The 13,514-nt window shown below is 35.7% G+C and overlaps 1 protein-coding gene across 1 annotated transcript in view; it reads left to right on the top strand.

Moving 5' to 3' along the window:
* The first annotated feature begins 1,133 nt into the window (after positions 1 to 1,133).
* LOC140145573 (phospholipid-transporting ATPase ABCA1-like) overlaps positions 1,134 to 13,514 on the top strand; it is a 103,851-nt gene continuing 91,470 nt past the window's right edge. The window contains 3 exon segments of the mRNA XM_072167277.1: positions 1,134 to 1,242; positions 8,466 to 8,680; positions 8,682 to 8,693. Coding sequence (XP_072023378.1) covers positions 8,627 to 8,680; positions 8,682 to 8,693 — 66 coding nt within the window. The 5' untranslated portion in view covers positions 1,134 to 1,242; positions 8,466 to 8,626.

The raw sequence follows: 13,514 nt of genomic DNA on the forward strand, positions 1-13,514 counted from the left end.
AAAAGATCTTGGAGTAAAGTTCGACCCGACATTAACATTCAGTAAGCATGTTGCAATGGTGGTGAAGAAGGCGAATAGTATGGTTGGGATCATCAGGAGGACTTATAACTTCATTGATGAAGACATGTTGAGAACACTGTATAAGACCATTAAGGCCTCACTTGGAGTAGGCCTTTAGGCCTATATGCAAACTGCATTTGGAGCCCTCTGCATCACAAAGACAACCAGCTGGTGGAAAAAGTCCATAGAATGGCCAGTAAGTAATAGCACCACAGTTGAAAGATAAGTCATATGAAGAAAGATTGAGAGAATTGAGACTCCCTACACTGGCTTACAGACGTTTGAGAGGTGACATGATCCAGACTTACAAGATCATGCATGGGATTAATGATGTAGCCAAAGAAGCCATGTTTGAAATGACAAGCCACACGTCGGTGACCAGAGGACATAGCCTCAAAATCATGAAGCAACACTCAAGACTTAGACTTAGAGAGCACTCCTTCTCCAATAGAGTAGTAAACACCTGGAATGACCTGCCAAACGAGACAGTAAATGCTCCAACAATGAATTGCTTCAAGACAGCAGTGGATATAAAAAGCCCTAGCCAAGAAGTTCAACAAATTTACATTTGGAGTTGGATATCTCTGGCAACAAGTTTCCAATTAAAGTATTTTCCATGGCATATATCTAAGTATCATGCAGTGAATAATAGGATGAAATTGGGTGGGCATCACAGGGCAACAACCCTATTTCCAGAGCCCGAAGAACAGGTGACTACAGGTGAATACAATACTGCCACCATGCACCAGTATCAGGCCAATAAAAGTTTGTTGCCCTCGTATCAATCATGATTCGGCGAATTCACAATAGACTGGAAATCAATGTGCGTAAGCGAAGCTACGTAAACATTCGGTGAAATCTGTATTTTATCCTTTTAAAATAATCCTAGTATACTTCAGATTTAAAACTTACTAACACATTTTTGTTACATTTTGTTACCAAAATAGTACCGACAATAAATATATATATATTGAAAATTACTTTTTGTTCAGATTGTAAAATATTTTGTTATACATATTAAGTAACCAAATTTTCAACGTATATAATAAAGTGTCAGCGCAGCACTGCACAACTTTATGTAATAGCAATGCACAGCTGATTGGTAAAACACAGGTCTGGCGAATGAATGATATTTCACGTCATTTTGTCGCTAAATCTTACATGTTCGTCTTTCTGATATAGGTAAGTAGATGTTATATAAAGTGTTTATTTTAGTGTGAGCGAAAGAGTGTACGCACCAATATAATTTGTGTTATTTTGTCGTGTCTGTGGACTGTGCAGTGAAGTGAGAATCGACTGTACCGGATCCGACCATTCAATCATGCAATAACAATAACATCATTATCATACATAATTGAATGGTCCTTTGTACCATTGGTTATTTGTTTTGCATGCAGTACATTATTTATACATACAATAATAGTCAGCTGTATTTTTCTCGAATGTAATTGTGTGTGTGAACAATCAGCATGGTCAGTGAGAATAGTCTAAGCTACTATTTAATATGTAAAATTTAAATTGTAAAGTAAACAACTGGCTAGCCGGTGTTATGCACTTTTAGTTTCCCATGGCATGCGTTTGAATTAGGGGTTCATTCATATATTGCGGCCCGAGGGCATAAACAACCGTTTAGTCATGAAAATAATAGAATGAACCCCGTTCATACATCCGAGAACATTTTGTGATTCTTATTTCATCAAAATAATAACCAAAAAGTTATTAAAATACAATATTTCCCTGCATTTTCCCTACCCGATATCTCAAATCCGGGACACCGGGCATGCCCGGCTGTCGACCAATCACGCGCGCCGTTATATAGCGAGTATGTATGAATTGGAATTATTTGCCTAGTCGCCACAAGTTTAGGGAGCACATTTCTTCAATATTTTGACTTGACATTTATAATTATATAATGTTCTATTCTATATTGTTTGACAATAATGTCATTTGCCAATAGTACATCCAAAGTTGTAATTTTGTGTTTTTGATCGCAAAGATCGGATATTTTTATTCCCGATTCTAATTTGGCAGAACTTTGACGATATTTTTGCCTTTTTGGACACTAAAATTTATATGCATTTGATCCTTAATTTTGTTTCAACCGAGTCTTAAATTAACAAGCACAATAAGGTGGGAATTAATTTTATATACCTTTGATGAAATTTTGAAGAAATTTTCGAATATCTGACCTGCGCAAACCGTTATTGTGTATATTCCATAGACAGACAAAATGGCGTGAGCCAGTCCTTGGGTACTAGGGTGATTCACAAAAAATGAAATTGGTATTTTTCAACGGGACACCCCCTCATTTTGTTCATTTTGGTAATAAAATTATACCTGCAAAATATGAAAAAAATTCAAAAAAGTTTAGGGGGTGCTACCGGTCAATGAACTTTTGTACACAAAGTCAATGGGATTTTTTGTCAAAAATTTCAAACGCTTATTTCAGGGCCTAAAAAGTCTACCAGGCTTGCAAAACTGAAGTAAATGTTCAATGATATACCTAACTTTGTGAAAACATGGGTTTTACCAAATTAAAGTTCATAGTTGACTGTAATAATAAAAATGTTTCAAAAGTGACAGAGGAGTGTAGCTCAAGAAAAGAATACCCTGGGATATCCCCTGAATCCCACCAGGCACCCCAAATTTATACCTTATTGAACTGAACTGTTGATAAAAAAAAAGATTAAAATTCTTCACATATTAGTTTACCCCAATGGTGATACCAGCTTTTGAAATCTTTGAAATAGTAGTTCTATCAAAATCCATACATCTGTATCAGGGGTGGTCATTATGGCCATACCTGATGAAGATTTGTATTGTTTGAATTGAATGACCACAGGAAGGATTAGATTCACCATGGTTGAAAAGAAATGTATATAAATTGGGGTCACAACATTGGATAGTGGCCAGTTCAAAACTACACCTTGTGCAAGGTACTTGTGACAAGAGCTAGAGTGGCTAAGACACATTTACTACTGGATTGCACATTAAACATTACAGTTACACTTACATAAAATTACAAACCTACACACATTCAACACTTGAATAACATAATTTACAGTTACAAACCTACATACATTTTTAAAAAAAGAAAGAACTAGAGCCCCATAAACACAACTTTATATTAGCCAAGTACCATAATATTTTGGCTGTTCCAGCAACTGCCTTGCCCCAAATGTAACAGTTTTCACAAAAATGCAATTTTCTGGAAAGCGGGTTAACATTTTTACCATTTTCTTTAGCATTTATTTTAAGGACATTACTCACACTATGATCAAATATTTTTGGCACAATCAGGGAAAATTAACATGGCTTTTTTGTGTTGTAAAGAAAATGGCTCATAAATCCCATTGACTTTGTGTACAAAAGTTCATTGACCGGTAGCACCCCTAAACTTTTTGAATTTTTTCATATATTTTGCAGGTATGATTTTATTACCAAAATGAACAAAATGAGGGGGTGTCCCGTTGAAAAATACCAATTTCATTTTTTGTGAATCACCCTATTGGGTACGGTATGTATCGTAGGACTGGCGAGTGAGTCTCACTCCCGGGGTCTCACTGTGAATTTCTTGGACTAATATGTCATTGAACATGAAGTCTACCCCTCTCTGATATGACCCCAGGGGTATACCATAGGCCTACCACTTCATACATATTTAATAACACGATGAATTCAGAGTGTATAGTTGATTCTTAGCTTACTTTGATTCTTAGCTTGTTACAAGTTTAAATCTGATTGGATTCTCGTGTAAAGTAGTTTTGTGAGAATATAAAATACCAGTATACAGCGTAATTTAACAGAGGCAACATTTTAATGCAGTATTCACGTCATATTTGATTCCGAATTCGGCACCTAAAGTTGATTATCATGTCCCGGTATCGTGTGCCCTTTCTATGCTTTCTAGTACCGCAAATTTTCCTTTTTAAAAGTAATCCAGAGAAGGTTTACATTTTTCCAGTAGTAATATATTTATGCATGAGAAATCTATAAAGTCCTGAAAATCTTTTTGAAATTTAGGATGATTGTCAGCGAGTAGGCCTACACACGATATTTTCGTCTGTCCATTGAACTATATACCCATCATAACATTTATATGATGTCATTAATTAATATGCATGTTTTTTTTAAAAATCTAAACGGTATTTTACATCTAGAAGTACAAGCCCATGGTTAAATCACATGTAACACGTCATGAAATCTGTTTGCGTAACATGCTCAACCAAGAAGAAACACCCCTTTTCACATGTTTTTTTGGTCACGCATGCTTACATCATTATATTTGAGTGCCCCCCCACCCCAGTATTATCTGTGCTGACAGATCTGACTGGAACCAAAGAACAGACCAATAGGGATTTCTCGAGGGTGTCCCCTTCTATGTGAGAAATGGGTAATAGGGTGGTTCTTATTTTACAAAAGTCTGAAATACCATGCTCCTAACCCCTAGAATGGTTCAGTTGGATGAAAAACTTATCCTGTAAAATTTTCAGAAATATTGAACAATATTTACTGGTAGCTCAAGAGCCTCCAATATGGTCGTGACTATCCGGGACATTGGTCGTCGGACATTTTGGAGCATTTTTAGGGGGGTATATTTTCAAAATAGAGTGTCTCTTGATACTCAATCTTTGTAATTACATTAACAGTAACTAGTTTAATATATATATAACAAAAAGTTTCATGTATTTACTTCCATTGTTGTTTTAAGCTCAACCAGATATGGCATTTCGTGCCGTGAATACTCCTAAATACTGGTCGTCAGCCATTTTTGAGCAATTGTAAGGGGGTCTAATTTCAAAATAGAGTACCTCCTGATACTCAATCTTTGTAATTGCATTAACAGTAACTAGTTTAACAGATATGTAACAAAAGATGTCTTGTATTCACTTCCATTGCTATTTTGAACTTAACCAAATATGGTAGTTTCACTAGTTTGTGCCGAAGTACTCCTAAATATCGGTCGTCAGCCATTTTCGAGCAAAGGGGTCTATTTTCAAAATAGAGTGTCTCTTGATACTCATATCTTTGCAATTACATTAACAGTAACTAGTTTAACATATAATATAACAAAAGGTGTCGTGTATTTACTTCCATTGATGTTTTAACTGAAACTGATATGGCACGAAGTGCCATGAGTACACAAAATACCGGTCATCATCAGCCATTTTCGAGCAATTGTAAGGTGGTCTAATTTCAAAATAGAGAATCTCTAATTGACATTCAATCTTTGTAATTGCATTTCAGTAACTAGTTTAACAGATATATAACAAAAGATGTCTTGTGTTCACTTCTATTGTTGTTTTGAACTCAACCAAATATGGTAGTTTGCGCAATGAGTACTCATAAATACCGGTCGTCTACCATTTTCAAGCAATTATAATTAAGAGGGTCTACTGATACTCAAGTTAAAACTTGGCAGATGGGGGGATGTTGCCTTCTAGACAATTGCATGGCTGTCTTGATAAGACCTGGAGGTCATTACGTGGAGCACAGGCTGGCGTTAGCAGTGCAATGAATAAAGGCCTATAGCCACAGAAAATATACAAAATTCCTGAATGTCTTTCTATCTCTGGTTGAGATTTTAAAAAACAACAATGGAAGTGAATACAGGACATCTTTAGTTATATATGTGTTAAACTAGTAGTAGTTACTGTTAATGCAAATACAACGATTGAGTATCAAGAGACACTCTATTTTGAAAATATACCGCCCTAAAATTGCTCAAAAATTGCTGACGACCGGTATTTAGGAGTACTCACAGCATAGCACATACTACATTGTACCATATTTGGATGAGTTGAAGACAACAATGCAAGTGAAAACAAGATATCTTTATAATGTATGTTAAACTAGTTGCTGTTAATGCAACTACAAAGATTGAGTATCAAGAGACACTCTGTTTTGAAAATAGACCCTTTATAATTGCTCCAAAATGGCTGACAACTGGCCATATTTAGGCATACTCGCCGCCGCAAACTACCATATATCTGATTGAGAATAAAACAGCAATGGAAGTGAATACAATACATCTTTTGTTATATAAATGTTAAACCAGTTGTTGTTAATGCAATTACAAAGATAAAGTATCAAAAGACACTCTATTTTGAAAATGGACCCCCTTATAAGTGCATGCTCATAATGGCTGACGACCGGTATTTAGAACTACTCACGGCACAAACTACCATATTTGGTTGACTTTAAAACAACAATGGAAGTGAATACAAGACATCTTTTGTTATATATCTATCAAACTAGTTACTGTTAAAATGCAATTACACAGATTGAGTATTAAGAGACACTCTATTTTGAAATTAGAACCATTTACAATTGCTCAAAAATGGCTGACGACCAGTATCTGGAGTATTCGCGGCACAAAGTGCCATATCTGGTTGAGCTTAAAACAACAATGGAAGTAAATACATGAAACTTTTTGTTATATATATAATAAACTGGTTACTGTTAATGTAATTACAAAGATTGAGTATCAAGAGACACTCTATTTTGAAAATATACCCCCCTAAAAATGCTCCAAAATGTCCGACGACCAATGTTCCGGATAGTCACGACCATATTGGAGGCTCTTGAGCTACCAGTAAATATTGTTCAATATTTCTGAAAATTTTACAGGATAAGTTTTTCATCCAACTGAACCATTCTAGGGGTTAGGAGCATGGTATTTCAGACTTTTGTAAAATAAGAACCACCCTAATGGGTAAGTGCAGTGGATGGAACAACCCCAAATGAGAGAATACCGATCTGTAATTGACCAAAACCATTCATTTCAGAATTGATGTTTTCAGAGCAAACTTGTGACACATGGCCTATTTATAAGCAACATTGTCATTGAATTTGATCAATACAAATGTCAAATAAAAAGACTAAAAATGGTTCAATGATGATCAATATTGATTGAATTTTAAAAATAAAATGATATTAAGTCATTGATCATTGATCAACATTGAATGGACCACCACGATCAATAAGTAGTGCTTGAGTTTTCCTGATATATTTGTAAACAGGGTTGCCCATTTTACCTGCACCAGTGCTCGCTGTTCTCATTACTTGTAGATTTTATAGAGAATGGCTACCCGAGCTGGTTGGAAGTTAAAGTCAGAATTTGAAATATCAACATTTTTGAGGGGTCTAGCGAAAATTCTACAAAATTCCAAATTGTTCCAAATTTGAGCTGAAAGAGCTACAAATATCAGAGTTTGAAGCTACAGAATTTGCAACAATCTCAAAATGTAGGTCTTAAGGGACTTCTGGAGATCCTGAAAAAGGGACCCTTGACCCCCACACATGTGAGTGACCCCTCCCCCTAACCCAGGTACCGTACAATGTAGCTCTCTTAATTTGAACCATGGGTGGGAATACATGCAACAGGCTAATCCTGAGTTTACACACATTCCTTCACATACATTTGATTTCATTTTCATTTACAAGTAATGTTTTACATTCTTTTGAATGTGCTTGGCAGCTGGCTTGGTATCTGATCAATCAACCCTTTTGTTGTGACTCTTTTAACATGTAGGCTATATGTAGATTCAGATTTACAAACATTTGGATGACACTTCCCTAAATCATGTCAAGAGTCATGCTTCTTGTGGAATTAGTAATCTAGACAGGAATTTTTAATTAACCCCTGAACAGTGTTGCAATCAAATGTCCAGCCCAATCCATGTTGTAACACTTGAAATGTCGCACAAATCTACAAAAATTAATTCAAAGTATAAAGGTGAGAGGGTCTAAATGCTATGCAATCATCATCTATTTATACAGAATACTAACCTGAAAAAATAAAATAAATTTACTTGCCAGTTTTGTACGTAGACCAAATTATTCTCAAATTTTATTATTTTGAATTAATGTTATTTCTATCCAAAAATTGCTTTCCCAAACTTCGTTGTTCAGGCACGTGGCAGAATTCACTGAAAGGGTTCAAATGAATGTTTTCCGCTGAAGTTCCAAAGTTGACCCAAAAGTCACAAAATTATGGTGGCTATATATTCATTAATTGCAAGTTGCAGGACATTATTACAAAATTGCCAAATTGGGCTACTAAATGGTGGGTTTGGCAACCCTACCTTTTGAATTATAACATGGACACAAAAAACTTTACACCTAGAGTCAATGACATACATGTAGCATAATAGTCGTGCCCAAAACTAAGTGAAGATTTAACAAAATACCATTGAAAATTAATGGAAAAACTTTTGGTGCCCTCTCAATTAGACTTGGTACCCTGCATCTAATAATTCAACGCTACACATTCGCCTCTCAGAAGTCATCTTTGACATGTCTAGTGTCGAAATTGATGAAAATGGAAGTTATTTTGATTTAAAAACTACCAATTTGGGAAATTTTCAAACTTATGATTCTTGGTGTTGTCACTTTTTTTGCAGAAAGTAAAAATGCCGTGGACAGAAAGGTAGTAGACAGAATCACACATAACTCATAGGACGTCTATTGGACATAAACAAGAGTGGTCGCCTCAAGATATTTACACTGTAAAGGAGGCAGAATTTGTTGTGGAAGGAGTTAGCCTCCAGCCCAGACTTACAGCATGGGGTTCTGGAATCAATTGTGGTTACTATGTTGGAAGAATTTTGCCCTTCAGTAGGAGACAAAAGGTAAGAAATAGTTTTTTTTTTTGTTAGGTCGTCCGAAGGAGAGAACTTTATCATGGCAGGACATGAGTCCTACATGTAGGGGTGTCAGTGGGTGACAGGCAGGCCCGTACGCAGGGAGGGTGCGGGGGGTGCGACCGCACCTCCCCAAATTTGCAAAAGTATATAAAAAGTTCCAAAATTTCAGAATCAGAATTTCAGAGCAAAAAAATCATTTTTTTACACTTTTTTGGTCAAAAAAGGTCCAAATTTTTGGAAGAAAGTCCACTTTTCACAAATTTGCCCCCCCCTTGGAAAAAAGTCCACTTTTTCCAAATCAGCACCCCCCTAAAAAAATCCTGCGTACGAGCCTGGTGACAGGGTGTGTGTGTTCATCAACTGTAAGCCTTTCGATTATTGGCCTCATGAACAACATACATAACACACATGTGCAAATCCTTGCAACCAAACTTAGGCCTAAAAAAAATAATGAACCAGGACCGCCATCTTGATACAGACATGGAGCAAAAATTGGGGATGTTAAATTTCTCTCTGAATGCCCTTGAGGCATTCGTTGTCATGCAGTCACGACATGGATGATGGGCACATTTGAGAGATGTACCTGATGTGACCTGCACGCGAGTACCAAGATGCTTCAGATACGATACAGAATTGTTTTTGTTTGTCCCTGCGCACCGTAGGTAAGGACCTGAATACTCCAATTTTCTCCGCATAGCTGACGGGGCGATAATATTGTATGTGGCGGTATAGGGAGTACCGGTTGTCCTTGTCTAATTCTGTGATTGCGCCGCAAATAGCCCACCACCTGCGTTGCGTATTCCTAACAGCCCTACTAAAATGCCTTGTGAGTTGAGTAGTGATAGGATGTTATCATTGTTGCCCTACATTGTACACTGTATCCTACCACATGATGTGGATAAAGTCACATGAATTGGTGAGTGAGTTTACAGGATGTGTCAATTTTAGTCAATATAGTCTCATCTCCTATGGTGTAGTGCAATAACCTTTATTTGTTACATCATAGCATAAAATTTGACCTCAAAATTTGCGGTATGATATTTTGTGACCTGTAGATTTAAAGTCATTTCAAGATACTGGGGTTAAAAAATGCTGTGATATTGAGACATTAGGTTTGGTGTATCTCACTCAATGGGAAAATTGTGTACAACATTTCCCCAATCTCAGTTGTGCACAATGACATAGTGGTGTATCATTAATGCCACTATGTGGTAAATATGTGTCATCTGAATTATGTAAACTAGGTTAAGGTACATTCTCTGGTTCACCTCAACTTTGGTAGTGACTTTCGGTAGTCATATCAATGCTTTTTCGTAGTTGCGCTAATGCGCTGCAAGTATGACAACAAATCGCCCTGCTCTGCGCAATTAACTTTACGTGCACGATTTGGAAATGTGACCAGTCAAATATGCACCTAGTACATCACTACTGAACTTGAGGTGAATCAATGCACAGACTGCTAGGTAGACAGACAGACCTATAGATCCAGTAAAGCAGGAAAGTTTGTTGACATTGGACTATGGAAGGCATGCCCTATAAATCTTCCACACACAGAGTGTGAATTTCAAAATGGGGTTACCTGAATGGGTGACTTGAAATCTACTCTCCCTGTGTGGAAGATTTCCATGTCTTCCACAGGGGATCAATGTAGACTATGTAGTTCAACTGGAATAGACAATTGACAAACTTCATTCACCCAGTTTGTCTGGAATACCTGTGCTCTGTGCCAATATAATTTTTTTTCTGAATGGGTGTCCACAGGGTGCTGTAAAATTGTGGCAGTTTATATAGCTAGCAAAGTGAAAACACTCAATTGCCAACTGGTGTATAAAGTCAAAAAGTTTGTTTACCTTCATTCATATCAATTGCTCAAGTGCTGATACTAGTAACACTAACACCCAATCCAGAAAAATACTAAAAATTTCTTTTATTAAAAGAAATATCCTGTTTTGCCAAATGAAACATGTAGAGTGCTCTTAATCCTTTAATTAGTTCTATTGACAATAAAAGTCAATTTTAATTTATTTGCAATTTGAGGGGAAATGAGCCACTGGCAAAAGCATGCAATTTTGCATGATTTCTTATTTTGCAGTCACAAAATTCAAAGCCTGCAAGTCTAAGCATTAAAATCGTAGTATACTAGGCCTAGGTCATGTGTTTGCTCATAAATTAAGCTTATTTATTAGTTAATTTTGATAATCAGTTATAAAATATATAAGAAAATGTGTTAAAAATGCAAAACCTGTAAAAGCCTTAGCACAAGTCTTTGAGCTTGATTCATTTTTTGGCCATTGACCAAATATTGGCTAATAAATATTAAAATGTTGACTTTTATTGCCACTACATTGTAAGTTAGAACTTTTAAGGGGTACTACACCCCTGTGGTAAATTTATGACTATTTTTGTATTTTTCTCAAAAAATAATAACACACTGGTAACAAAAGTTATGTATATTGTTGGGGCAAGGAATCCAATTACTGGTACTACACTGAAATTTCAGTGACTCCAGACAAGCGGTTCAGTATATATGATAGGAAACTAGGTACATCCTTGCGGTACCTTATTTCTTATCATAAATAACGAACCACTTGTCTTGGGTCACTGAAATTCCAGTATAGTAATTGGATTTGTTGCCCCTATAATATACATAACTTTTGTTACCAGTGTGTTATTAGTTTTCGAGAAAAATGTAAAATTAGACACAAATTTATCGAGGGGTGTAGTACCCCCTTAACTAAAGGATAATATTGTGATGTAGCTATGTTAAATTTGGCAAATAATATTTTGTTAAACCCAAAATATTTGTTCTGTTACTATTTTTCTGGAATAAGGATTAGGATTAGTAGTACAAAAGCATGTAGGCCTATGCGCAAGATACGTATACCAGTGTAGCTATCAGAGTCTTTTCTAAAGATTTGGCACATCATTTTCACCAAAACTGTCTGTCAAAATGTGAAAATTTCATTTGTCATTTCAAGCTTAATTTGATCAACATAAACATCATACCACATCATCGTGACATCAAAGGATAGAACTAGTTTACAGTTGGTTCCATGTATGCAGTTTCCTGGAATAAGCACAACCCCGAAAATCTACATGCACATAGTGAAAGTAACTTGCACACAATTTAACATATAAAATAAGAAGTTTGTGCCATGAAACTAATCATCTTTTATGGTGGCCTATAAATTCATATTATATATAGATAAATCATTTTCTTATATTTTCTGGCTATTTCATTTTCATTATGTCTTCAGTGGAAACACCAATATTCAGAATATTTTTTAAATGGCAACCATCTGGCAGCCATTTTATAGCGTCACACATCATTACATTCAGTCACAATGGTAAATTGTGTAAGAAAAGAGGCTGTTTTAAAAGTTGCACCTGAGTCAATCAGGTTTACTTTAAAACAAACACATGAATAGACCTGGCCAACTGTATTGTTTGAGAGCTGACTCCTATGGACTCACTCAGATGCCACTTAACACTGTTTAAAACGGTCTCTTTTTTTTTTAAACATAATGAACCATTGTGACTGAACGCAATGATGTGTGACGCTATAATTTGGACAGTATGTGTAAAACAAATTAAAGTTACTTTTATCTTTTTACATGTTTGCATTTCGTCAAATATTTTTTGATTTATTATAAAAAGTATTTAGGGGGAACTTATAAGTTGTGGACCCTATATTACAGGACTTGCATAATATGCTTTCACACTCGTTCAACCAGTAATAATCCTTGTTTTGTGTAGTTTCAAGTTCAAACAAATTTGCTTCATGTCACTTGACAGGCAATGCTGGTCATGGTTTTGCAAAATTATGTACACTTTCATGTTTTAAATTTGGTTAATGCTCACTCAAAAGGGGTTGGATATGAAGGCTTGAGAGTAGTTTTGTCACTGAATTGGTTTAACTAAAGCAGGTAAAAATGAACGCACAATTATACATTTTTCATCTTAATAAAAAAATCTGTAACCTGCACCCTCCCCCCAAAAAAGCAGGTGATTTCTGAATGTTTTGGGTTATGTGTGCCACACAAACCTTTTGTTTTTGCTCTAGTGTGGAAATTTGTTTTTTATAATATCTGCCAAAAAATATATGAATTAAGCCAAAATAAATGGTCTGACATTTTTTCCAGGAATTATGAACATTAGTTACTGGATCAATCTCATTCTCAACATGTGATGTATACATTGTATGCCGGCAGCCAATAAATAAATAGCGTCATAACATGTAGGATCTGGTGTGACTTTTTCTATGAACTGCAGTACAGTCTCTGGCAATCACAACATTAAATGCTGTAATAAGAAAAATGGTTCTCAAGCATGATTTTATTTTTAAAAACCAAGCTCATATTTCCCTCCAAATGACCAAATTTCCCAGAGGAGATCAATTGCCATATTGCCTATTTTTTCCAGGCCTGCAGAATATGAAAAGTGAAGACCATAATTAGTTTCACCAAACTGTCCATACTAGTTTAAATTTTTATCGAATAGATACATTATAGGCCTACTTGTATACATGCAATTCAATGTACATGTATCGTATCCATTCACTAACATTAAAACTATTGAAGTATGGACAGTCCGGTGGAAATACATGTTCACTTATCAAATTTGGGCTGGGCCAGCTAGTCCAGGCCTCATTGTCCGCCCCCGTTCCGAGTATTTAAAAATCTTAACCGTAATCTTAAATTTATGATGTGATATATTTGAATGTACATAGTGCCATATGTTATTTTGATTGTGTTTTGTTTTAAAGCTGCATAATTATGATCTTAAGGTGGTACTACATCCCCTGTT

Source organism: Amphiura filiformis, chromosome 2 (assembly GCF_039555335.1).
Source record: "Amphiura filiformis chromosome 2, Afil_fr2py, whole genome shotgun sequence".
Lineage (NCBI taxonomy): Eukaryota > Metazoa > Echinodermata > Ophiuroidea > Amphilepidida > Amphiuridae > Amphiura > Amphiura filiformis.